The sequence below is a fragment of the Mus pahari genome, chromosome 8, assembly GCF_900095145.1.
Source record: "Mus pahari chromosome 8, PAHARI_EIJ_v1.1, whole genome shotgun sequence".
Lineage (NCBI taxonomy): Eukaryota > Metazoa > Chordata > Mammalia > Rodentia > Muridae > Mus > Mus pahari.
In genome coordinates this window covers 56,950,628-56,978,198 of record NC_034597.1, presented here as the reverse complement: position 1 = coordinate 56,978,198, position 27,571 = coordinate 56,950,628, and the positions used below count along the sequence as shown (strand labels likewise).

Here is a 27,571-nt window from a genome sequence, read left to right as displayed (position 1 = left end):
CATGAGTCCTTGGACTCCAGGGGACAGCCTCACCTTCACGGATAACTACCCTTATTTGGAGGGTGGTCCGTAGTTATTCTTAGAATCCAAGGTAGCCAGGCATGGTGGAACCCTCCTTTAATCCCAGCACTTGGGAGGCAGAGGCAGGTGGATCTGTGAGTTCAAGGCCAGCCTGCTCTATGGTGTGAGTTCCAGGACAAGGGCTATATATAAAGAGAATCCCTGTCTGGAAAAAACAACAAAAGAATCCACTGTGACTGGGGCTGGTGAGATGGCTCAGTGGGTAAGAGCACCCGACTGCTCTTCCAAAGGTCCGGAGTTCAAATCCCAGCAACCACATGGTGGCTCATAACCATCCATAACAAGATCTGACTCCCTCTTCTGGAGTGTCTGAAGACAGCTACAGTGTACTTACATATAATAAATAAAAAAATGTTAAAAAAAAAAAAAAAAAAGAATCCACAGTGACTCTATGGGCAATGACTTATTTCCATGCCTTCAGGGGAGGAGACACAAAATGAAGACAGAGGTGTCAGGCTTCTGTCATGCTTTTTGGTACCTTGTAGACCCAAGTGAAGAGTCCGACTTTTAACCAAAACAGCCTCCACCTGACTGCTTCAGTAGAATACCGGTTACTGATTCTGAATGGCACTAGGCTCTACTCAGCTGTCCCCTCCCACAAGCACCAAACGAAAGTGTGTGTGTGTGTGGGGGGGGTGTGTTTGGGTGGCTCAGTACAAGAGCTGCATAGGTACCTGGCTTTGAAGGGGCTAAAGTCAGACGCATAGGCAGTTAGCCTAGTTCTGAGCCTGAAAGTGGCGCTTTGGCTCTGGACTCCCAAGGTTGGGCTGAGAGCTCCAGCAGCGGGTTTCAGGAGCACAGCAGCTGCTGTTGAATCTCCATCTTCCATGTTTCCTTGGAGCTCCCAGACAGAGGGAAGGGGGCGGGACCCAGCTGCTGTTTACAGATTGCCTGGGTCTTGCAGTGGGAGGAGCCTGTTCAACACTGGTTTCCTGCCTTTCTGGGTACCTGTGGCTAAACATCCAGTCCCGTTCTGCCTGAGGTAACCCAGAGCTGAGGTTGCCTGACCACTGCATCTGCTGCTCAGGGCTTTTTTTCAAGTTCCCGTAGGATCGCTTCAAGTCAAGTCGTCTGACCCTATTGATCGCTGGAGTCATGGTAGGAATTATGGGGTCCGTGAGACAGCCACTAGATACAGCCAACTGTGTCCAGGCTGCGTCTGTGAGCCAAGTGTGGGAGGGTAAAGTCAGATCAAGGCTGGGGCCATCAGAAGGCTGGGGTCATTGGGGATCCTCCAAGTGAACTTGGGGAACGGTTGGGGTGTTAGAAGAGATATGAAAGTGGAAGGTTTGGCCTGACCTCTTAACGCCTTCATTGGGCTTTTGTGCGAGCTTAGGGAAGACCCTGGCTGCTCTGAGCCTTAATTTTGGCAGCTGAAAGAAGACTAGTGTCCTCTGTTTCATGACATTATTGTAAGATCTAATAAGCTAGGACACACAGAAGACCCGCCGTATCTGGCTAGTTACACAGTGGTATGCAGAAAACACGATTCTGATTCCCAGACTGGAGGCTAAGATGCTACCACCATGGAACACCTAAGGGATACCCCTTTCCTGCCAGGGAAGTCAGACCCCAGCCCTTTCCTCCAGGGCCTTCTCCTGCAGCCCTTTCTCAGACCGCCCTGCTGGGCTTATCTGCTGGGCCATCCATAATGCGCACCTGGAGCAAGGACTGATCCGAGTCCTGGCTTATCGGGATTCGTCCTTGTCTTTGATCCCATCTATCCCTTTGGCCTTCAGAATGGGCAGAATTCCCAACATTCTGACCAGGAGTGATCAAAGATAGCGTTAGGACATCTGGTGTGGGCTGCCAGCTTCGGAGCAGCCGGTGCTGTTTGATCTTTCTAGTGGCCCTGACCTAAGAACCCTAGTGGCCAAAGGGAGCTGGGGCTCTCTGTGCTGTGTCCATGTCCTCTCCTCTTTGTGACTACGGGGTGTGGGGTTGGTGATGTGACATACAGAGAGGACAGTAACTGCTTGCCTGCTGAGACCTGGCTTTCTTCCTGGTATAGGTCCATGGGTACAAAGGGGTCCAGTTCCAAAACTGGGCGAAGACCTATGGCTGCAGTCCAGAGATGTACTACCAGCCCACATCAGTGGGGGAGGTCAGAGAGGTAGGTGTCCATGAACACCACGTGGGCTGCCCACCTGCAGCCACAGCCCTGGCTCTGGAGGAAGCTGGATGTGGGGCTTCCTGCTGGCCTGGTTGGGTAAATGCAAAGCTCTTCTTCCTGCTTTCCCCAGCTCCAGGTCTGCTCCACAGCCTGTTGTAATGTTCTGTGCCTACTTCAAGCCTACACAGCAGTATGCCAGGGGCAGCCATGTCTATCTACACTCACCTCTCCGACCCAGCAATAAACTCCATGCACACGCACTTGTGCACATATCTGTGCATGCCTGGGCACATGCAGATGCATGAGCATACATGCCTGTTGACCTATGCACATGCACACCCAGGTGCATATGCATACATATACACACATGCACAAACACCTATGTACAGGTGCACATATAGTCCGGAATGCACAGATACCTGTGCAAATACACATTTATGCACATACATACACTTAAGCCTGTGTACTTGCTCGCATAGGCCTGTGCACACACATGCACATCTACATATATGCACAAATACTTATGCACACATATAAACACATGCACAGACACAGTCACACATTACATATAAGGTGGTTTTCTGGGAAGAATCAGAGTTGCTGGGAAGGGCACCGTGAGTGTAGGCACTGAGGGCTGTACCCTAAGAGACAAGAATGCAGCATCAGGGGTAGGCGAGAAGCCGGAAATAGAAGTGGCTTTGATGGAGCTGGGGCTATTAGGGGATAAGGGAGGGAACCAAGACTGTGCTTCTGGCAGAGCTACCTTAGAAAACAGTTTCTGGGATGTGCTGGTAGCCTACATGACCTCCTGGTATTAATAGAGTAAGGTGCAGTGTTTCCATGGAGAACCAGCAGAATACAGTGAAAAAAAAAAAAAAAAAAAAAAAAGGTGCGTGACCAAGCAGCTCCGGGATTGTGGCGTGACACAATGTCATGCTCAGCCTCTGTGGAAAATGCACTGTGGGGGGAGTCAGTTTTCAACGGCCAACTGATCGCTTTGTGATACGGCTCCTAAAATGTGCATCCCAAGGCACCTGGATGAGGGTGTTTGACATGAGGGGGAAAGTAAGTGGATCCATTGAGGTGACATCACAGATCCACGTGCTTTTCTGCCAAGTGTCTCCAGACACTATCTACCCGTGTCTGCCCTCCGATGGGTCACAGCCAGTCATGGTTCCTGTTCTCTAGGAGCCTTTACTACAGCATGGGGGTAGATTAGGTGGTGCACACCTTTAATCCCAGCACTCGGGAGGCAGAGGCAGGCAGATTTCTGAGTTCGAGGCCAGCCTGGTCTACAAAGTGAGTTCCAGGACAGCCATGGCTACACAGAGAAACCCTGTCTCGAAAAACCAAACCAAACCAACCAAAACAAAACAAAACAAAACAAAAGATTCCTTGCAGCCAAGATGTAGCACTTGGGGCCTATCTTTAGACATTAGGATGCCTTTAGAAGGTTTTGTATTATTGAGGAATGCAGTAGGCTTTGTCTTTTTAAAACCTTTAAGCTGAGGTTGGAGATATAGCTCAGCCGGGGAGAGTGCTTGCCTAACATGCACAAAAGGCCTGGGTTCCATCCCTAGTGCTGCACACACTGGTGTGGTCATATACACTGTAACCCCAGCTCTGAGGAGGCAGGAAGATCAGGAGTTCAAGGCCAGCCTTGGCTACTCAGGGAGTGTGAGGCCAACCTGGGCTACATGAGTCTCAAAAGGAAAGGACCTTCAAACCAGCACATATGGTGGCTCAGATCTGCAATTCCGGCTTTAGGGAGACAGGAAGATCACTAACTAGAGGATTGGCTGGGCTACATCAAGACCTTGTCTCAAAACACTGGAACCAAATGGAAAGGGATGCCTGGGGCTGCAGAGGGAGGAGGAGCAAGAGCCCAGGCTAAAGGCGGCTCAGTCCCAGCTTACTTCACCTACCTCACAGCCCATCTCTCTGGCTCTCTCTCTGGGGCCAGGCAGGGTCCCCTAATGCCAAAGGCACTTCCCCCAACCTCTCCCCATACCACAGCCAGCAGCCTCTGCAGGCTACGCCAGGCCCTGAAGCCCCCCCTGGCTTCCTCTCTGAGCAGGGCCTTACTGGCATTGTCTTGGCAGGTGCTGACCCTGGCCCGGCAGCAGAACAAGAAAGTGAAGGTGGTGGGTGGTGGCCACTCGCCCTCAGACATCGCCTGCACCGATGGCTTCATGATTCACATGGGCAAGATGAACCGGGTTCTCCAGGTACTGGCGCCCCTGACACCCCTTCTCAGCCCGTGCCCAAACTGAGTAGCTTCAGTCTACATCCCAGACTCCATGCAGGACATCTCCACTGTTTGCCTCAGTCCTTAGCTTCTCCCTGTTCTGGGTCCTCAGGGTGATGCTTGGATCCCTGGCCTTCCTCCTGAGCACCTGTCACCTGAGCCTTCCCTTGGATTGCTCAGGCTACTTGTCAAGTCTACCTGGCCCTTTGTGGCCTCAGAGAGAATCTCCCCCATCTCCCGCTATAGCTTCTGTTCCTCCTCGTTTAAAGAGGTGCACAGAAATAGGCTCCCAACAAGTAGACTAATCCAGTAGAATCCAAGTGGCACTGAGTTAAGCTTACAAATAGGGAAATGGAGATCAGAGACAGGCAATGACTTGCCCATGGTCACACAGCAAACAACAGCAAAGCTGGACCCAAACTCAGTGTTGCCGCTAGCTTCCTATTGGAATACTATCCATGCAGTTCCTACCAGGGACTCGGGAGCCCAGAGATGTGTGCTTAGGACTCCAGCCCTCACCTTCAGGGGCTGGCTCCCCTGAGCCGAGTTCCACAGAATGTTCTCCCCTCCCTGCAGCCAACCAGCACTACCTAAGTTTCTCAACTGTGCCGGTGTTTACTCAAACTGACAGGCTGCTTCTTAGCAGACATCAGTCACGGCCGTGATTAACTCTGATAGCTAATTAGTGAGGACTGGGCTCCGGCAATTGATTTTCCAAGCTCTGTGTCCCAGGTGGCTGAACGAGCAAGTGCTTTGGACTTGGGTAGATGTGGCTTCCGGTCCCAGCTCTGCCGCCGACTGCTCTGTTTACATGACCTTGGACCTTGGCATCACCACCTGTGCTGAGGTCAAATCTCAGAGCGCACTATCCTATATTTGATGCAGACACCCAGCAGAAAGTTGCGCTTGCTGTGTCTCGTTCTTAGTCTTAGCCTTTGCTCCCGTCTGCAGGGGGAGAGCAGGCAGAGACTGTCCTCCAAAGAACAAGGCCAGGCCTGGTGGCCACAGAGTCTGTCCCAGTCTCCCAGTGTGGACAGGACACAGAAGCATGGATGTGGCCCAGTCCCCAACCTAGCCCGTGTCCCCGGGCAAAGCGCTTCACTTTCGCCGCCTCTCATTTCCTTCCCCTGTGAAAAAGAGACCTCGAATGGAATATTCTGAAGGGCTGGAGGTGGGGCTCAGTAGACAGGTTTGTTCAGCATGTGCAAAGGTCCAGGTTCCATTTGCAATACTTGAAGAACTGATTATGTGGGACAGTCACCAAGGAGCTGAGACATGCTTCTGTAATCCCTCCACTTGGAGGGTAGATGCAGAGTGACTGTACATTTGAATATGAGGCCAGTCTGGGCTACATCCTCAAAATCTGTTTCCCTGCCTCCTTGGGGATGTTGGGGGGCAGGGAATTTGTGTTTGAAACAGATTTTTGAGGATATAGCCCAGACTGACCTCATATTTCCCTTTAGACTGAAAAGTACCTTACGCTGACCACAGGCTGACATAGCAGGACCCACATCCCAGAGAGGCGTGGCTGGGAAGCAAGGGCCCAGGTGTGGCCTAGCTCTTCCCAGCCTGTGCTGGCTCTTACAGGTGGACAAGGAGAAGAAGCAGGTAACAGTGGAAGCCGGTATCCTCCTGACTGACCTGCACCCACAGCTGGACAAGCATGGCCTGGCCCTGTCTAAGTAAGAGTCCCTCCGCCAGCCCCACTCCGCCAGAGTCACTGCCTCTTCACTCCTCGCTCTGCACCACAGCCTCAAGGATCTGCCATTGAGGCCGGCACACTTCTTGGGGTGCACCCCCTCCTCAGAGCTCTGCCTTCCCTACTCAGGTTGCCGCCTTACTTCTTATTGCCCCGTGGGTTAAGGGGGGGAACAGATCCAAGTTTAGCAGAGTTTTAAGCAATGGTTTTGAACCAGAATGAGACCATTAAGGACTGAGTCTTTCCGAAAGGACTCAACTCACACCTGGTACTAATATACAACTACACAGCCCAACACAAAGATAGGCAAAAACACCTCTGGAGGGGTGGGAGAGCAAGGTGGTCCTTCCTGCGATGGTTTTCTTGTCCCTCCATCCAAATGCATTTCTCATTGCCCGCCTTAGTGCTAGGGGCTGCCATCAACACAGCAGTCAAGTGCGGCTGACGAGGTAACTCTGTGACTGTGGATTTTATCCAGGAGAAAGCGCTGGCAGATGTTTGAACATGGGTGTAGAAATCTCCCTGCAGCTGGAATGAACCCTGTGGAATCCTGTGGTTCCAGTGTTAGTGCTTGGCTTGCCTCAGCCTTCCGAGTACAAGCCCCACAATTCTGCACTATGGAAGCCATTGTCCCCACCTCTCTGAAGATCAGGATGGCTGACAGTATAGACCTTGCTCAGGCTCTGGAGGAGGCAAAGACCAACGAAGCCCACCTTCAAGGAGCTCCAGCAGGGGGCAGGCGGTTGCAGTCACTGACCAGCGCCAGGCAGGAAACAGGTTCAATGTCAGTGACACGTTGAGGGTACCAAAAGGTTTCAGAGGAGCCGGGCGTGGTGGCGCACGCCTTCAATCCCAGCACTCAGGGGGCAGAGGCAGGCAGATTTCTGAGTTCGAGGCCAGCCTGGTCCACAGAGTGAGCTCCAGGACAGCCAGGACTGCACAGGGAAACCCTGTCTCGAAAAACTAAAATAAAATTAAATTAAATTAAATTTAAAAGAAAAGGTTTCAGAGGACCCTAAGTTCAGCATTCTGGGCTTGGACCCCAGTCTAAGGAGCTTAGCTTTCTCCTAGGGCCCTGAGGAAGCTGTGTAGGTTTCCGAGTAGGACAAGTTTCTGCTCTCTCTCCCCCCTCCTTCTCTTCTAGCTCACCTACACAGACCTGCGGGGATATTTGTGTGTTTAGAACTGGGACAGTACCATGAGTATTAATGGGTTGGGAGCAGAGGAGTCTCAGCCAGACCGTGTGACTGTGCTTGGGGAAGATGCCTTTGGGAGATGGGAAGGGGATTGGGGTGGTGCTGTTAAGTTGTAGAGACCTCGAAGATTAAACGTATAGGCTTCCCTGAAAACTGGCCCAGGTCCCAGCCAGCTAATCTGATAGTCCATGGAGATCAGGAAACAGGGACCAAGAGACATAGGCTGATCACAAGCTGGGCCATCGAAGGTAAAGGGGAATTCTGAGGCAGAAGGAGAACCTTTTGCCCAGAGGAGCATCTGTGTCATCTTCGGCTCCCATTGTCCTGAGAGAACCTAACTGATCTGTGATTTCCCTCTTGTTCCTCCTGCTGAGCCCAGTCTGGGAGCAGTGTCTGATGTGACAGTTGCTGGCGTCATTGGGTCGGGAACACACAACACAGGGATTAAGCATGGCATCCTGGCCACCCAGGTGAGTCGCCTGTGTTCATACAGGGTAGGTACAGCTCCATATAGGCCTCAGAAGACAGAGGCCCCCAGAAGTACCACTTCTTCCCCTAAACTTTACCAGGCCTGAAGGAGCCCCAGGTTTATCAGGGCTTTAGCCATCCCAAGGGACACCATCATCTTCACCACTGCACATCCTCAAAGGCAGCACAAGGCAAAATGCAGGCAGAGCGGGGGCAACAACTCCATTGGAAGTTATAACCAGGAGCCAGGCGGGGGATGGGACTACCCCAGAGTAGCAGGGGAGGCAGAGCCCAGGGGTGGGGGGTGGGAATAGGGGCAATCTGAGTCTACCTGTCCTTCAACAAAAACCACATCTTAAACTGCATTCTATGAGAATCCAGTTTGGGGAACTGTTTAAGAGTGTTAATTTGGAGACTCAAGCCTGAATCTTAACCTATATATATATCCTATTCCCTGGGTATGTGCACACCAGTAGACTCCCTTAGCTTCTGGGTGCATTGCTGTCAAAAATCCTCAGCTGAAATGAAGAATTTCAGCCCAAGAGTTAAGGTCATAAGTTAGCACTCATTAAATGGTGTCTGGCCACATGGCAATTCAGAGGCACCTTTATCAGGAGCAGCCTGGCAGGGGCAGTTGGCACTGGTAACTTGGAGGCCTTTGTGGCTTACCGCCCAGGGAGCCCAGTGGTAATGGGGGGGTAGAGACAGCCTAACAGTACCCCCAAAATATGAGCCCAGCTCTTTCCACTATCTAGGGCTGGTGTCAAGCCGGTCATGTCAGTTGCTACACACTGGTCATCAGGGGATAAAACTAAAGTCACCCATAAAAATGCACATAGAATTTATTGGTTACTTTTCTTTGGAAGCCCCATTGAGCTGGCCTGGAAAGTCAGGGGAGGGCTGATACTGTGTTACAGCCATGTGGAGGGCAATTATGTTGGCCATTGGGGGGGGGGGGTGGCACTGTAACAAAATGTCTGAGGAAATCAGCTTCAAGAAGGAAAAGTATATTTTTGCTCATGGTTTTGGAGGTTTTGGAGGGAGGGTTTGACCCAGGAAAGTCACCCCACAGAAGCCTGGAGGGGGCCAGAGACAAGAAAGCTCCTTCTGGAACAAGCCCCCCAAAGTGTATTTATTTCAGTTAGATCGGAAATCTTGGTTTTTCACAACCTCCACCAAATTACTGTCCACCCATAGGTCAGCGATGAGGTTAGGTCTGCCATGAGCTAATAATGGCTTCCCCCAGACCCATCAGTTGGCAACCGACACCTGTACCTTGGAGAGACATTTCAGATTCAGGCAAAAGTGCAGAAGCAAAGTGCAAAGGGGCGGACAGCTTTCCAATCAGCTCGCAGCAGGAGGCTAATCACAGGCTTCATGCCTGACCCTCCTACCTGCTGAGGCAGCTGTCAAGGTCACGGGAGCCATCAAGGTCACGGGCGCAGTTAATGCAGAGCATCTCACAGGCAAGCTATCTTCCAAGGCTCCGAGTCTCCAGCAGGGTCCAAGCTTCCGTCATGACCACGCAGTCGCCCCCCTCTCACCTCAGCTGGCCACAGTGTCCTGTTTCTGTCAGTTCCTCCCCTCCGCTCTCTGGTCACCGTTCATCAGCATTAGTTCAGCTGGAGCTGCCCTCTCTCCTTGAGCAACCAACCACCAACTGCCCATGTCAGAAGCCATTTTCATCCAAATTAGCCGGTAGCAGAGCACTGAGAAGGTCCTCAACAGCAGAGAGAGAGAGAGAGAGAGAGAGAGAGAGAGAGAGAGAACCCTTCTGGAAGTGGGGACCATGGAGATCTCCATCAGTTTGCAGCCGAGTGCCTTAATGCTCTCAGAAACCCTACATTTCTGGTGAGATGAGACGAGCCAGGAGGATGCATTTCCTGGGGGTAGAGAGTCCCTATTGAAGAGGAAGACTGCACATGTCTGGGGAAGGCTGCTGGAACCCCACGCCATCCACTGTCCCACCCCGGGGCACACGTGTACTCCCTTGGTCTTGCCAAGCATCTTCCTTGGAAATCTGTGCCCTCAATGCATCTCCAGGCAGAGGAGGCTAACTGCTTCTTGACTGTGAGGTCAGAGAATGGGAAAGGACAAGCCAAACCAGCAGGGTCCCCATGGGATGGATGTCACATGATCACGGACTCTCTCTGTGGAGAACCGATACCAGATGCGGGTCTCCCCTCACCCATTCCTCCCCATCCCACCCCACCCACCCCCAATTCCCAGAATGCCCTCTAAGTAGTAACAGTAGACTTGGCTAGGAAGCAGTGTGACTGGCCATGTTGACCCCCAGGGGTAGATGCTATCTAGCCTCTATCATAAGGACAAGCCAGAAAGTGCGACCGATAACTGAGGGGGCTCGAAAGTGTGACACCTCTCCCACTGCCAGGTGGTGGCCCTGACCCTGATGACGGCTGATGGAGCAGTTCTGGAATGTTCTGAGTCAAGTAATGCAGATGTGTTCCAGGCTGCGCGGGTGCACCTGGGCTGCCTGGGTGTCATCCTCACTGTCACCCTGCAGTGTGTGCCACAGTTCCACCTTCAGGAGACATCCTTTCCTTCAACCCTCAAGGAGGTACTCGTCTTTGGCTCTCCATTTCCCACCCTCAGAAAACAAATAGAGGTCCTGACAAAGGGACCCAGCCCTCGGACAGTTCCCATCGACCTCTGGTGTCCTGAGAGGGCAGAGGTTGGGGGTATAGGTCTTATTTCACCAGACCTTCCTTGGCCCAAGAGAGACTGTGGTCAGAACCCTAGTGGGCTGCAAAACCCAGAAGCACCTCAGAACTTACTGACATGTGGGTGCGGAAGGGGTTTGGGTAGAGAGCTGCTTCAGGACCAAGTGTGGACTGGCTGTTCTTAGGGACATTGACTCCCACCTGTCCTACAAAGGACATGCCAGGACTTCCTTACCGTGGAAGCCACCACAGGCTTAGATCTGGGCCGAATCTCTAAATAGGAACACATTTTAAGGGAAACTGGCAGAGATCTTCAACTCCCTAGTCAATAGATCAAGAGGCTCCATCACTCCAAAATAGTGGGGCTTTGGTGAAAGAAATGGGCCTCCGTAGCCAGGGCATTTGGATGGTGAGAGAACACAGAGAGGCCTCAAGGGAGACCGAGGGAGGGGTGAGCTGGGCAGGAATGAAGATGGGGAGGAGAAGGTGGTGTTACCAAAACAATAGGTAGTGGGTATCAAGGGTCAATACCCAGGTCATGTCGATTCCAGGAGGACATTGCTGGCCTCCGTGAGGACAGCTGCAAAGGAGGTCTTATAGGTTAAGGAGAGAGGACCATCATAGTCCAGGAAGGGATGGACAGCTAGGACCATGTTGCATTGGAAAGAGGTGATCTTGCACACTGCATTGTCCAGTCTTTTGACTTGCTGCTCGGTTCAGCTAACAGTGTACTGATGCTTAAGCCGGAGCTTTTGATCAACAGATTCTTCCTGCCAGAGGATGGGCTTTAGCTCCCACATTTCCACTAGAGTAGCAGATCTGGGTGGGTGGACTGTCTCCTGAGACCTGCTTGTCCTTTGACCTAGTTCAGTAGCACTGAAATCAATTACAGGCAAGTCTTGGGCCTATTAGAGCTTCATTTCAGGCTGTCTCCCTGTCTCCAATGCATACACAAGCCCCGCACACATTCACACACTTGCTCCACAACAAGCTCCATCCATTTTACCAACCATATATACATACATACACATATTTGGTGGAACAAAGCTCTAATACCTTTGTATTTTTTTCTCCCATGGCTTATATATCCCAGCAAAATTTTTCAAGTCACATTAAAAATTACAATGTGATTATATTCTATTTTTCTTTTAGTTAACAATTATAGTAACTAAACATAAGAAAAAGAACATTTCCCAATTCCCTCCATGAATAAACCTTTTTACATGTTACAGGTGAAAAAAAAATTATTCCCAAGAACCTACTGACATTTGTAACTAAGCAACTTGTTACAGATTACCAAAGTGTGAGCAAGCAAGGTAGTTTTCTCAGCCAGTTTCTCCTACTGGCAGGCTGCAATTTGTGGTTACAAAGAAAGGATCAATTATTTTATTATTTATCTTTAAAAGTAAACTTAAAAAATCTTAAAAGAATCACAAATCTAAACTTTTATGTAAAAACCAATCAGTCATCTTTACCCACCTGTTCACTAACTTTTTTTTATTAAATCATATCAGGGAACTGAGGGCAAAAAATGGGTACAAGACATTATTCACATCCTTGATCGCCAGCCCATCTTTGGCAAGAAAGGCATATCAGGGTTGCCAGTGTTCTTGTTCCCTGCCTTAAACAAATCCCTGGCTCAACTATTAAGCTTGCAACTCTCTGAACTTCAAATTGTCCCCTAAGATGTCCTACATCAAAGCCACTAGCAAAAACATCTTGACCTAACTTTACTAAAACGTTGATTTCCAAGTTCTTTCTAAGGGTAGTGGGCATTATTAACAATCTTTGGAAAGGGAGTACAGGGAGGTACCAGGGCAAGTTACCTGCTTCCTCCAACTACACCCTGCCTTTGACCTACTACCACTTCCCACAATGCCTTGCCTTCACATTATGAGTCCATCAAGAGATTGGCTGGCTCATGAGGTCAGAGCCCCTCATGACGTAATCATCTCTGGAGACTTGCCCACAGACCCACCCAGGCGGGCTTCACTAACCTGGTGTTTCTCAGTTGACAGTCATCTCTCCTACTTCCCTCTCCTCTTCTGCCAGGTCCTTGACAACCTGGACAGCCACCTGAAGAAGTCTGAGTACTTCCGCTTCCTCTGGTTTCCTCACAGTGAAAACGTCAGCATCATCTACCAAGATCACACCAACAAGGTAGCTACAGTGCAGCCCCGACCTTGCCCGGTGTGCTGGAGCAGGGGGCTGCCAGTCACTAGCACACTCTCCCTCCTCACAGCACCCATAGCCTGCACACACTCCCCATCCCAGGGTGGCTGACATTTGTTGTCCTGGCAGCCCAGGGAAATGGGATTGCCCCACGATTACAGTAATGAAGCAGCATCAGAAATCATTTTGTTGTTGGGGTCACCACAACATAAGAACTGTATTAAAGGGTCACAGCATTGAGAAGGTTGAGAGTAGAAACCAACATTGTTGGGTTTCTGAAAGGTGGCTGATTGACATCTAGACCATAGGATCTCAGAAGGAGGGTTAGATGGCATCTTTGTCTTGTGAAAAATAAATTCAGGTCAGAAAGATAGCTCACCGGGAATAGGTGATGACAAGCCTGATGACCCAAGTTCAGTTCCTGGGACCCACATGGTAGAAATTAGCTCCACTATGAAGAAATAAGGCTTCCAGATTGTCCTTGTAGGTGGGTCATCTCACTTTTCTCCCTCCTCCTCTAACGTGAAGTCACTCCCGAGACATGTCTTCTAGTCAGACATTATCATAAAAAAGTCAGCAGGCAGTTGAGCCCCAGGTATCTAACTGTTAATACATTATCCCTCCCAGGAGCCCTCCTCTGCATCTAACTGGTTTTGGGACTATGCCATTGGGTTCTACCTCCTGGAATTCTTGCTCTGGACCAGGTAGGAATGCCACCAGACCTCTGTCCCCTCTTCCGCGTGCTGTGGAGGATATAGGCCATCAGAAGAGTCCTGCCTTTGCACCTGCGCATTGGGACTGTCTCCTGGGTCTATCCCTGACTGCATGTCAGAATCACCTGCAGAACTCAGGGTCCATTCTAAGAGCAAGGAAAATCATTAGAAGAATTTGAAGGAGTATTAATAAGGCAGCCCCAGGACTGTGTGCCAGTGGACTGGGAGAGGCGAGGGGAATGTGTGCGTGGGTGTGGGTGAGTCCACATAAGTCAGGAGGAGGAGAGGTAGAAAAGTGGATGGGTGGGCGGGTGGTTGGGCGGGCGGGTGGTGGTTGGGTGGGTGGGTGGATAATGTTAGTTTTTATATTGCTGAGACAAACACATGAAAGTCATTTTAAAGGGAGAAAGGGATCTTTTGGCTCATGAGTTCAGAGGTTCCAGTCCACGGTCATTGACGCCTCTGCTGTGGGACCAAGGCAGAGACTCGTGACGGTGAGGGCACAGTGGTGAGGAACTGATCACCTCACAGCAGGAAGGGAGCAGAGAGAAAAGAAAGGTCTGAGGATAGGTAGACATTCAGACACATTCGGACACTGACCTAATTCCTCCAACCAAGCCCTACCTCCTGATAGACCACACAACTATGACATCACTGATGGCGCATCAACCTGCTGATAAAGATAGTGCCCATCTCATGAGCTAATTACCTCTCAAGTAGCACCTGCTAAAGACTAAGCCTGTGTGCATGTGCACATGTGTGTAAGTATATATGTGTATGTATGTGTGTATATGTATACCTGTGCATGTGTATATACATACATGTGTGCATGTGTATATGGATATGTGTGTACATGTGTACATATGTATTCATGTGTGTGTATGTGTGTGTATATGTGAGTGCATGTGTGTGTATGTGTGTGTGCATGCACACCTGTATGTGTGCTGTCAACACCGGGCACCTATTTCCCCCCATCATTTTCCTCCTCAGATTTTAAGACAGACTCACCCACTGTCTTACGCACTTATCGACTTGTCTAGACTCTCTGGCCAACAAACCCCAGGACACACTTGACTCTACCTTCTCAGCACAGGGTTACAGGCAAACACTGCTGTCCTGGCTTTTTTTCTTTCTACATGGGTTCTGGAGAGTTGAACTTACACCTTTTTTTTCGAGACAGGGTTTCTCTGTGTAGCCCTGGCTGTCCTGGAACTCACTCTGTAGACCAGGCTGGCCTCGAACTCAGAAATGTGCCTGCCTCTGCCTCCTAAGTGCTGGGATTAAAGGCATGCGCCACCACACCCTAGACCTTCATTATTACCCAGAAAGCATTTTTATTATTGCCTGAGCTATCTCCCCAGACCCAAGGATGAAGCTCTTTTTGTTGTTGTTGTTTGGTTTTTTTTTTTGTCTTCAAAATAAAAATTTATTCAATCTGTAACAAGAACATTGAATCTGCACATCTGTGCACAAGTTCACATTTAAAAACAGTAGAGCACATCAGTAATAATAAAAACAACTATGATACAAGTGGGACATCCCAACCACCAGGATTAAGGAAGGAGATGAGACCACACTTTATATTCTGCTTTGAATGCCTCAAAAAGGTCCCAGAGATTCCAGGGAGCACCTGCTTTTAATAAAATGAGAGCAGAGAGAAGTTTGGGGTAGCCTGGGCAAAGTCAGTGCGAGTCTTTTGGACTTGTTTGGGTTTCAAACAAGTCTTACAAAACAAAGTTTAAAGGGGGAGGGAAGGAAAGGCACCTTTGCTACGCCAAGCAAATCAATCAAATAAAACAAAACCCATCATTCCCCAGTGGGCTTACTGACTAGGACACGTGTCAGTTCCTCAGCTTTCCATTTGGGGTATTTGCTCTCTGTAGACAGGATGCTGCCACCAGCATCGCTGTGAAGGCCGATGGCAGCACCAGCCCTATACCTGGGGTGGGGTGGGGCTCTTCAAGCTGGCAAGAGGTGATTCCAGTTTAGAAATCCTGTCCTAGATCTCTGGGGCTCTGAGATGAAGCTGGTTCTCGAAGGATGGAGCTCTTAACACATAGACTTTGGAGAGGAACACCACACCCAAACCACATCCCTGGCTGTCTCTGAGAGGAGGAAGTGTCAGACCAAGGGTGGATAGCAGACGCAGACTAGATGGCTTTGAGCAACTGAGGCTGGCCTGTTAGTCACTGTCAGGGCGAGTATCCCAGTGGTGCTGAGGCTGTAGATGCATTCCGAGGCATGCTGTTGGAAGTGGGAGGGACATTGTGATTGACAGGGACTCACTTGATGCTTGGTAATCCAGATGCCTTGTTCTTGGTTGTCTTCCCGATGGAAGGAGATGGGGGAGACAGGGATCCTGCCTCCAGGAATTTGATGTTGCTGCCGCTGAGGTCCCCTTCCAGCAGCCTTCCTCTTGTTGGTTTCCAGGCCAGCTATAGAGGACACAGAGGAATGTTGAATACATAGCACATGACTTTGTCCCTTCCAGGCAGGTGTCACAGGTGCTGGGACCACCCTGCACCACCCTGGGGCAGTGCTAACTGTGTTCTTGGCATTGCAGCAAGTCCACAATGAACAATTAGGGTTTTCATAAAGAAAAAAAAGATCCTGTGCCTACTTTTGTGTGTTTGTGTGTACATGTATGTGTATGAATGTCTCTGCATGCTTGTGTATATGTGTCTGTGCATTTGCATGTATATGTGTATGCACAGATGTGCATACATGTATGTCTGTGCAGGTTTCTATGTATATGTGTGGAATGTGTGTATTCATGTGTGTGTGTGTGTCTGTGTGTGTCTGTGTCTGTGTGTGTGTAGATTTAAAAACAATGGCATGGTGAACTTGTGAGAGCCAAAAGCTAGGAGGCAGCTGTGTCTTGGCCCAAGAAGCACTGAGCTCTCTAAAAGTTCCCCCAAGGAGCTCTCAGCATTGTTTCTAAAGACAAGAGTCCAACCCAAGACCCTCCCAGGACACTGGCCCCTTTTAGCTGCTTATTCTTGACAGCATTAAATCAAGGCTTCCAGGGTGTAGAAGTGTCTTAGTTAGGGTTTTACTGCTGTGAACAGACGCCATGACCAAGGCAACTCTTATAAGGACAACATTTAGTTGGGGCTGGCTTACAGGTTCAGAGGTTCAGTCCATTATCATCCAGGTGGGAGCATGGCAGCATCCAGGCAGGCATGGTGCAGGAGGAGCTGAGAGTTCTACATCTTCATCTAAAAGCTGCTAGCAAAATACTGACTTCCAGGTAGCGAGGATGAGGGTCTTGAGGCCCACACTCACAGTGCCACACCTACTCCAAAGAGGCCACACCTACTTGAACAGGGCCACACCTTCTAATATTGCTTCTCCCTGGGCCGAGCAGATATAAACCATCACTTTCCACTCTCTGGCTCCATAGACTTGTTCAAACATATGCGTCTATGGGGGGCCATACCTAAACATAGCATAATGCAAAATATGTTTAGTCCCACTTCAAAAGTCCCCATAGTTTATAGTAGTCTCAACAATGTTAAAAGTCCAAAGTTCAAAGTCTCTTCTGAGATTCATTCAATCACTTAACTGTAATTCCCAAAGCAAGTCAGGAAACCAGCTAAGAAAACTCCAAACTCTGCATCTCCATATTTGATGCCTTCAGATCTCCAACTCCTTTTTCATCTTTGTTGACTGCAACAAACTTCTTTCTCCTGGGCTGGTTCCACTCCCTGTTAGTCGCATCCCTCAGCAGATAGCCCAGAACTTGAACATCTTGGGGTCTCCAAGGCAGCGTCAATGTTACAGGTTCTTGATTCAATGTCTGGGGTCCACACATTATCTTCTGGGCTCCTCCAAAGGGCTGGGGTCGCTTCTCCAGCTCTGCCCTCTGTAGCACTCTAAGCTCAGGAGTGATCCACTCCACTGCTGCTACTATTCTTGGTGATCATCCCATGGTACTGGCATATCTTATGCATTGGGATCTTCCACTACAATTAGACTTCACCAATAGCCTCTCATAGGCTCTCTTCATGGTGCCAAGCCTCGACTCCTTTGCATGACCCCTTCAGTCCTGGACCATCAACTGTAACAAGGCTGCACCTTCACCCATGGCCTTCCATGGCCTCTCACAGTGCCAAGCCTCATCTGTTCTTCAAAACCAGTACCACCTGGATGACTCTTACCCATTACCAAGAACAGCTGCAGCACGAGGTACAACCTTAGCTACCTCTGGAACAGAGTTTTTGTGTGTGTGTATATGTGCACGCTCTCAGAAAACACATCCAGAAGATGTCACCTCATTGATGCTGGTCTCTTCTCAATCACCACTAATTTCTTAGCTCCAGATAACCAGAATTAATTGTCCCAGTAGTCCCTTCTACTCTGTATTCTAAAGCCAGAGCCGCATGGCCAGAGCTACTGAGTTCTGCTTCATGCAGGGGCTGGAACATGACCCTCTTGTTCTACTACATTATCACCAGCTTTCTGTTTTCCAATTCTTTCACTGCCTAAGCTTGGCTGTCCTGAAACTTGCTCTGTAGACTGACTTTAAACTCAGCAATCTGCATGCCTGTCTCCTAAGCACTGGGATTAAAGGTGTGATCCAAGTCTGAATTTAAAGTTTTCTTTACCTAGAACTTCCTCTGTTCTAGGCTGGCCTTGAACTCAGAGATCTCTTTGGCTTTGTCTCCAGGGAATAAAGGTGTTTACCACCACGCCTGGATCTAAACTTGGCTGGGTAGGATCCTGCCCCAAAGCCCTACTCCCTTAATCTGCTATCTCCTAGAACACAGGCTTCAGCTCTATTCTACTTCCTGGGTTCCCTTTAATATTTAAACCCGTATATTTTACATTTTCCCTTTCTCAGTTTGCTATGCTCGTTCACAACGCTCTTCATGAGACTTAACCAGAGAACAAAGTCTCCGCTGGGCTGTTTTGAGACTTCCTTTGTCAGCGCAATTAATCTGAGTCTCTTCGCCTTAGCCTCAGGCAGACTTTTCAGACGAGGGCAAAAAGCAGCCATGTTCTCTTCACCAAAATACTACAAAAACAGTCTCTAGACCACATACTGAAGTCCTTCTCCACTGAAATCTCTTGGGCCAGGTCTGCACAGCTGAAATCACTCACAGCAACAAAGTCTTCCATAATCCTACTAGGATGGCTCACTAAGCCCCACTTAAAACATTCCATGGCTTTCCAAATCCAAAGTCCCCAAATCCACTTTCTTCCAAACAAAATCATGGTCAGGCCTATCACCACAATAACCTGGGCCCGGTACTAACTTCGGTCTTAGTTTTACTGCTGAAAACAGACCACCATGACCAAAGAGGCTGCTAGCAGAATATTTGCGTCGCGCTACCGTCTCGCCAGCAAGAACGACGCGACACATCGTTAGGATTCTTCTGCAGTAAAGCTTTAATGCATCTCGAGAGGCAATGCATAAGCTACTCGAAAGCGGAGACCCCGAGGTGAAAAACCCTCTCCCTTATATAGGAAATGTTCTCCGCCTAGGACGTGTAGCTCCCCGGTTGGCTGCTCACTATCGGCCCAGATTACGCCACGGGACAGGCAGGGCGCAAGGGATGGAAATTTACCCGGCTCATTCGCAGACTGCTTGTTTGCCAGTTAGAACACCGGATGCCAGCACCATCTTGCCATGGCGATTGTGAGGACGGCTCCCCACAAATATTGACCTCCAGGCAGCTAGGATGAGGATCTTAAAGCCCACACCCACAGTGCCATGCCCACTCCAAAAAGGCCACACCTACTTGAACAGGGCCACACTTTCCAATATGCTCCTTCGGCTGAGCATATACAAACCATCCCAGAAGGAGAGTGAATGGAACATTCTTTATGGAGCTAAACCTGGCAGGCATCTACTAAACTTAAAATTCGACTCACCCTTGCCCTAGCTAGCCAGTAAGGCCTTGGAACATGGACATTGGTTACTGTGTGGTGTGAAGTGACAAGACACTGAACAGAGTCTTAAGGGCCATTGGTAGGTGAAAGGTGAGATAAAGCAGGGGGATGGGGAACACTGTTCCTACCTGGCCCAACACCACACTGGCCCAGCCTGGATACCACAAGGCTGCTAGGAGGTGAGTGAGGGCCTGCGCACAGCTGACACGGTAAATGCTGGGCCCCCTAACCCCTCTGCCCTGTCACCTGCAGCACCTACCTGCCATGCCTCGTGGGCTGGATCAACCGCTTCTTCTTCTGGCTGCTGTTCAACTGCAAGAAGGAGAGCAGCAACCTCAGCCACAAGATCTTTTCCTACGAGTGTCGCTTCAAGCAGCATGTCCAAGACTGGGCCATCCCCAGGTAGGGGCACCCCCAGATAGGACTATCCCCAGGTAAGACCTTCCCCAGATAGGACCACCCCCAGATAAGACCTTCCCCAGATAGGACCACCCCCAGATATGACCTTCCCCAGATAGGGCCATCCCCAGGTAAGACCTTCCCTAGATAGGACCACCCCCAGATAAGACCTTCCCCAGATAGGACCACCCCCAGATAAGACCTTCCCCAGATAGGACCACCCTCAGGTATGACCTTCCCCAGATAGGGCCATCCCCAGGTAAGACCTTTCCCAGATAGTGCACCCCCCAGACATTCCACGAAAAAAAAAAAAAGGGTTCCTCCAGAGCTGGGAGCCCCTGGTGCCATGAGCATCCCAGACTCAGGCCCAGGTAGGTCCCCTATATAAAGCCATGGAGGAGGAGGATTGCGGTACTCCCTTCTTACTCTGAAATCTCTCCTGGGCGGAGGGCAGGGAGAAGACCAAGGAGGCCCTGCTGGAGCTAAAGGCCATGCTGGAGGCCCACCCCAAGGTGGTGGCCCACTTCCCCGTGGAGGTGCGCTTCACCCGAGGTGACGAAATCCTGCTGAGCCCCTGCTTCCAGAGGGACAGCTGCTACATGAACATCATTATGTACAGGTGAACTCTCTCTGCAGGGTGTGGGGTGTAGCGAGCCATCCCCTCAGGTGCAAAGGGGTTCCTCTTCTTCCCCAATCTTCTAGTGCCACTTTCTGAGGCCACCTTCTCTACTGACAGATTACACTGACCTTAGCCGGTGATGGCATCTCACTCCTTTGAGTTCTAAGAATGCTCCTTCCTGTAGCCTCTTGTGACATATACCATGTATAGGCTATGCTCCGTCGATATATTCTAGCATCAATAGTGAATACCAGTGAGGAATGTTTATTATTTATGAGGATTATATGATGGAATGAGCAATCTATTCTCACTCAGGTGCCTACCCCAGTAAGATCTCTGCTGGCCTGGAAGCCAGGCTATGTTGGGATGGGTTCTGAGCCTAGTTTAAGTTCATCAGAAGAGAAGCGGATACCTGATGTGGGGTCCCTGCCTGCATAGATGTACTTGTCAATCCCAGGGACTGAACCCAAGCCTGTGGCTGGCCACCTTTTCTCTCATTTCAGCCTGAAGGAGGTGCCTGAGGGAGTTAGTCTTTTCTGGTTTCTTGCTAAGATGTATCGCTCATCTACCACCCATACCACCTCCAGTCTCACTTCATGCCTCCACGAGACACAGGCCTTCTCTGGCTTTGAAAAAAAAAGAAGTGGCCACCTTGATCCTTCTAGGGTGTTCCTCCCCCATGTGTAAGGCCCCAAATCCTTGCAAAGCCAGGGACAGCTGAATTCAGTTTGGGGGGGGGGGGGCTCAAAGAGCCACAGACACTTTTCTGAAAGACTCACTGAAAGGACAGTTGTCTCGTTCATGGAGGGTGTAGCAGCTATGGTGAGGCTTGTGTGTCAGCTGTCTGTGTCTCAGCTTCTCCATCCTCGAACACAAATACAGAAGTGAGGGATGCCCTGGGATGCGTCTGAATGCGTTTGAAGTGTTAGCACTGACGTCAGCATTGGAGATCAGTCACCTTGGGGCTGAGTGGCTGAGCAAGAGACCAACCAGAGAGCTTCATTAGGTTACACAGCCTTGCTTTCTAGACATGGATAAAGTCATCTGGGGATTCCATGTCACTGGCCAAAGTACCATGTGTGTGTGATATGTGTGAGGATGGTATGTGACTAGTATGGAGGGGCACTGTGCAAATTTCATGCGTATTATGTATGTGTGTATCATGTGTGAATACTAGATGTGTAACTATTGTGTGTGTTGCACTTAAGTATTAAGTATTGTGTATAAGTATGATATTGAGAATTTGTGCATTATGTGTCTACTATATGAATACTGTATGCTTGAACAGTGTGTGTGGGTATTGTGTGACAGTCATGAGTTGCTTGCAATGGGGAATTATTCTGGCAAACACACCATTAGCAATTTTATCACAATGAACATCACTCTGCACAGCACACCCCTGCTTGTCCTAGGCTGCATGCCTGTACAATACATTGTATCTATTGTATATGATGGTGGCATACGATACATTGTATCTATTGTATATGATGGTGGTGTACAATACATTGTATCTATTGTATATGAGGGTGTCATATGATACATTGTATCTATTGTATATGATGGTGGCTAACCTGTGTAAAGCAATAACCTGGACAAGAGGACTTTTTCAGCTCCATTACCCTTGGTCAGTCTTTGTCACAGTAATGTCCAGGTACCAACCGATGAATACAAGCGGGGACAAAGTCTCGGGGAACCCTTGAGGATGTGCAGTGAGCAGGCATCTGTCCTGGCTGGGCTGTTCTGCAGGGAGAGCCAGCCAAATCTCCAGTCACCTGCCAGATTAGGGGCAGGTCAGAGAAAAGGCACCTGAGACAGTGGTAGCACATCATGGGACAGAGCCGGGTAGCCACCTTCTTCCTCTCTACTTTAGGCCCTATGGGAAGGATGTGCCTCGGCTGGACTACTGGCTGGCCTATGAGACCATCATGAAGAAGTTTGGAGGCAGGCCCCACTGGGCAAAGGTAAACATTCCGACACTTCCCCATAGCCACAGGGCAGCTGCTGTGCACCATATGTCCACAAGAGGGCGCCCTCCTCCCTGTTACTCTGAGGAATTCTTCCAGCTTCTTAACCAGCTAGTGAAAGGGCATGGGAATATATGCCTTTCCTGCGCTCTGGCTCTTCAAGCTCAGACCCCTTGGGAATCTTCCTAGAGACTTCTTTCACTTTATTAGATTTTCCTATAGAGCTAGCGAGCGGGGTAAGGTAGACATCAGTGTGCCCACTTAACAAATAAAACAGTTAAGGAAGGCCTGTGTAGTGGTGGGACCAGAGCTGGGGCCTCCAGGCTATCACAGGGTGTATTCTAATTCCTTTTAGCTTTACTTTCAAGACCCCTTTCTTTTTGTCGGGGGGCGGGGCAGTGTCACTGCAGGCTCAGGGTCAGTGCAGCCTCCCTTGACAGAGCTCTGTGAGGACCAAGCCTGCTGCTTCTGATTGCTTCCACAGGCCCACAATTGTACCAGGAAGGACTTTGAGAAAATGTACCCTGCCTTTCACAAGTTCTGTGACATCCGTGAGAAGTTGGACCCCACTGGAATGTTCTTGAATTCGTACCTGGAAAAGGTCTTCTACTAAAGCAAGAGTGGAAGCAAGCCACCCTGACCCCTCGCTTCTGCTGCCTTTGGGGGGCGGAGCAGTGTCTCTCCTGGCGCTGTGGGAGCCGACCTCTCCTTCTGACAACTGGGAGGGGCTGGGCTCTGGGATGGGCTTCTCTGCCTTCTCTATCCATCATCTTCATAACACCCCAGGCAAGGAGTGACCTCTCACTAAAATTCCTGTTTGCATTTCCACGAGCCACACATAAACTACAATCATCTCAGGAGAAAGGGGTTCCCTGTGCATCATATCGGTTCAGACTAAGGATTTGGTCCTTCTAGGTTCTACCAAGTATAGAGATCCCTGGGGCCTGCAATTCTCCATCCCTCTTCAGAAGGGATCCCTTGGCAACAGTTTTGGCACAGAGATAGCGTGAGGCATGTTCTATCTTTTATCCTTAAAGGTCTTTCAGATACCCAGAGACTTTGTCTGTTGGTCCTGGGCAAGCCATCTTCCGGATGGGTCTATGTGGCCTTCTGACTGCCGTGGCCTGGCCCTCACAGTGTCTCTTTCGGAGGGTTGTTTCGTGTGAATTTTGCCTCGTCTTCTTAACCAGTTGCTGATCCCTGTGTCTCTCTCCCTTCACCTCGGAGACAATTCTTTGGGCTAGGATCCTGCCGTGTCCCTGAGTCTTGTTCTCATCTTCCTCTTCGCAGAGTTGATCTCAGTTTGATTTGTGGCCTTTCTGGAATGTTCCTTGGAGAACCAAGATGTTCCCGGTACTTTGTCAGAATTAAAAGACTCTGAATATATCTTTCTTGAGAAATTCATATTTTAATTCTTTATCCCATAGAGAGTTAAAATGCAAAATGTACTTACCGACAGAATTGCCGGGTCAGCAAAGGGACAAAGGACTTGGATGGATATTTCTCTATAGCAGGTATACAAGGCCAGTGAACACGTAAAAACATGTTCAATATCATTGCATCTTAGGGAATAAGTGCATCCGTGCATCAATATCATTGCACGTTAGGAAAGTGCAAATGAAGCCACAATGACACGTAACTATTAGTATCAACAGTGACAAACATTTAAGGGTAGAAGCTTACTTAAAATGCGATGAGCTTTGAAAGTACTTTTATAACTTCATTGCCTGTTTCTCGTGTGTGAACTTTTGTAGATAGCAATGTCACGTTGACAAGCCAAAAGTTTAAACATGCCCACTGGGATTGGGACCGCAAGAGTTCACACTAATTCCAGCCAGAGTCTGCAGCCTTCGAGCCACCTGGCAGACTGGGGCCTGTGAAATCACAGGGATCTAAGCCCAACATTGAATCCCTTGCTATAGATGCGTCCGTTGGTTGCTTTTCTCTGGGGCACTCTGAAATGGATTGGTGCCCCTAACAAGAGGGCTCAGAGTGTAAGAGCATGCCTGGCTCTTGTAGAGGACCCGTGTTTGATTCCCAACACAGGATCAGAAGGCTTATAGCTACTGAAACTCCTAGCTCTCTCTTCTAGACTCTGAGTGTCTGCACTTAGGTGTACAAACCTATAGGCACGCATACATATACACAAGGAAAAATGAATCTTGGGTGGGGGGAAAATAATAGCAAACTAAACCCCAGGACATTAGAAATCTCCAGGTCTCAGTCAACCCACCCCTGCCCTTCCACAAAAGAAGAAACTGATGCTCAGGGGAGTAAAGAAACGTATCAGTATCTCAAAGCAAGCTACAAAGGTGATGCCTTTAAACTCTTCAACCAAAGGGAAGGGGAGGCTGAGACAGGCTGCATAGGCGTGGGGAGAAAGGCTGACTACTTACTGCTTAAAGAGAAATTAAAGCCCAGAGCTGTCTGCTATCAGGATGCTGTGAAGAACACAGCCACCCAAGCCCAGCCGGGACCAACATTGCTGACTGCATGCCTACTGACGGCCCTTGGCTTCGCTGTAATGGCCCCTTCCACCACTGGGCTTGTAAGATTGCCTTTCCCAGGATCCATCTGATGCCACAACACATCTGGAAAGCCCCGTAAAAGGACAACAAGAGGTGAACCCTGTTCTGGGGAAATCCACACGTGGAACCTCCCACCCGGTTTTAACTCACAAATAACCCCATCCCATTAAGTTTGCTCATTAAGGGGACTATCCAAAAATCCCAGTGACTCCACTCTTGAAAAGCCCTCACTTCCTCGAATGTCCTTCTTTGGCTGTGTGTCTCTCCATGCCCATGCTTAAACAAGCATGGATTGTCTTCTTTTTAATGAATTTTATTTATTTACATCCCAAGTGTTGCAATCCCCTTCCTGCCCGCCTCCCTCCCCTTAACAACTCCCAAACTTCCCTTCTGTATTTACTGAACTCCAACTTCGCATCATACCGGCTCATCCTAAAGATGGTATTTTTACCCCAGCAGCAGGCAGGGGAGAGCATCTACTACTGCTGGAGATGGGCTCCTTCCACAGTATATACTTTAGATAGTTTACATCTCCAGGCTTAAACTCCACGAACTGAGCATTCTACTGAAGACAGATAGGCAGTCCAATGACAGACCTGAAACCTCCACGTGCCTTCATTCTTCTGGAAACACATTCTGATGGCTAGAGCACCTGTGTGTCCCTAGGAGTTCCGGTGGATGTAATTCATTCTCTCTTTGAGCTGGTATCTTGACAACTGAACTCCACTCACCCTGCTGACTCTCATGTACCACCCTTGTGGCCCCGAGTGAGGTGTGCTGAGCCCCTACATTGGGCTCCTGAGAGCATTGCTGATCTAGATCTTCCTTCTCTCCCTCCTCCCATTTTTCTCCTGTCTTGTCAGCAGCTTCCCAGTCAGCTGAAGACAAAGCCTGAGAAGCCGCCTCTTCTGTCCCCTGGTGGCAAACACTAGCCTCCTCTCTGGCTGTGGGAACTCATGGGTATTGAGGTGTGTGTCTGTCTGCCAAGCCTGAACTCTAAGAAAGTGGACAGTGATCATCAGAACATGCAAGGGTTGAAAATCGACGGATGGGTGCCAGTGTGTGCTATGCCTTGGATGGGGCGGGGAGGGAAGTACAGCATCAGTTCTCCAAGCTGAATTTGGGTGAGAGGTGATTAACTCCACTTCTCTCCAGATGCCCACTGCTCCCCATACTCCTCAGGTATGCAGACGAGAAAAAGAGGGGCCACGTGAGCTCTGAGGCTCCAGTGGGATGCAGTCACCTGCTCCTCACTCTGAGGTTCCTGCCAAACCTGAATACAGGGGACACTTAGAGGCTGAAGACAAATGGTCCTTGTGCCCTGGAGTCTCCGACTCCGGATAGAACAAACTTAGACAAGTTGCCCAGGCCATCTGTGTGGTGGCCCAAATGTGCATGTCCCCACAGGCTCACATGCCTGGCCATTTGATCTCCAATTGGTGGAGATGTTTTGGAGATGTTGTGGAAGCCCTCTGGGCTGTGTCTGGAACTACCAGTCAAAATAAGCTTCTCCCTTCAGTTGCTTTTATTGGGGTCTTTTTGTCCCAGCAGTAGGAAGTAAGCAAAACTAGAGAAAGGATAAACTGTCACCTGAGAGCCTTCATTAAGACATTGTATGCGACCTGCTAGGAAGGCAGACTGATAGACTGGCAAAAAGTCACTGAAACTCGCCAACAGAGAGAAGGAACACAGAGCTCAGGGGAAGGGGTCTCTCTAGGCATCCCATGGTAGCCTCTTGCAGATCTCTGGACTGGGCCTCAAGCTGTCCCCAGGAAGGGAACAAGCTGTACACGGGAGAAAATCTAAACCTAATGTGTGTGCCTGCCATGGCCTAAAAAAAAAAAAAAAAACTGACCTTGAATGTCTCAGAGAAGGGAGCAGACACTGAACTCCACATACCATGGCTAACTTCAGATTTACAAGTGAGGTCCTCTCATCCTTGTAAGGTCCCTGCCTGTGGTTTTGCCTATGACAGATTCTATCATAAGAATGGGAGATTAGGAGCCAGAAATATAATTCCAAAGATCCTAATCACACAGGCCAAGGGGGACAAAGAGGCGTAACGTGACCAGGCAATGGGGAACAGAAGTCACTAAAAGCTGATGTCAGCTTTGCCTTGATGTCTTCTCTACGAGACAGGGCCTTTCAAAGACTAAGAAAAGCCCAGACATTTCCAGAAAATTCCAAAAAGGAGCCACCCATGTGTGTGGTTGGTTTTGTGTTCCTGGCATACGTTTATAGACACGAGATATCTTTACATAGCCAGAGAATGGCAGTAGCAAGTTCTGTTGAAGGCCTTCAAGTTCCAAAGAACTAACTGCTTCTGTCTCTAGTGCCTGTTGGTCGCTGTGGCCTTACACATACGACATCATCCGCAAAGATGTCATGGTACCTTGTGAACGTGAGCTGGGAAAAGTGGTCCTTCTGTCACCCCCAACCTGTGACGTGCCCTAGGACGCCCAGAGAGACAAGAAGCCTAGACGAGTCCTCTTCCACTGAGCCTGGGCAAGAACTGTGCAAGCACGGATGCTGCCCGGCCGTCATGGAGACGTACAACAGGAATACTAGGATCGGAGGTGAAATTGGAAACAGCTCATTCTGAACCTTGTGAGCTTGCTCATCACACTGTGTCATTTGTTATCTCACTGACTGGCTCAGTGCTCACTGGTCCCACGCTGTCTCTTCATTTTCCTTGTGCATACTCGATTGACCAAACTCCTCTAGAAAACACCTAGGTCTGGAGAGGACACTGTGCTAGAAGCCTTGGCAGCTATAAGGCCACAGTGAATTCCTTG

General features: G+C 49.5%; 1 protein-coding gene across 1 annotated transcript; it reads left to right on the top strand.

Moving 5' to 3' along the window:
• Nucleotides 1-1,006: 1,006 nt before the first annotated feature.
• LOC110325590 (L-gulonolactone oxidase) lies at nt 1,007-23,630 on the top strand. Its single transcript, XM_021203669.2, has 12 exons — nt 1,007-1,179; nt 2,093-2,194; nt 4,297-4,422; nt 6,030-6,124; nt 7,717-7,807; nt 10,198-10,383; nt 12,539-12,646; nt 13,286-13,362; nt 19,519-19,668; nt 20,120-20,284; nt 22,155-22,245; nt 22,733-23,630. Exons 1-12 carry the CDS (start codon nt 1,177-1,179, stop codon nt 22,859-22,861), a joined length of 1,323 nt encoding a protein of 440 aa, XP_021059328.1. The 5' UTR covers nt 1,007-1,176; the 3' UTR covers nt 22,862-23,630.
• Nucleotides 23,631-27,571: the final 3,941 nt, after the last annotated feature.

Bases quoted from the DNA above. Each gene is read 5' to 3' on its own strand.
- LOC110325590 (XM_021203669.2), top strand. The intron at 2,195-4,296 runs GTAGGTGTCCAT...TTGTCTTGGCAG, and splicing joins CAGTGGGGGAGGTCAGAGAG to GTGCTGACCCTGGCCCGGCA. The intron at 19,669-20,119 runs GTAGGGGCACCC...GGCGGAGGGCAG, and splicing joins CAAGACTGGGCCATCCCCAG to GGAGAAGACCAAGGAGGCCC.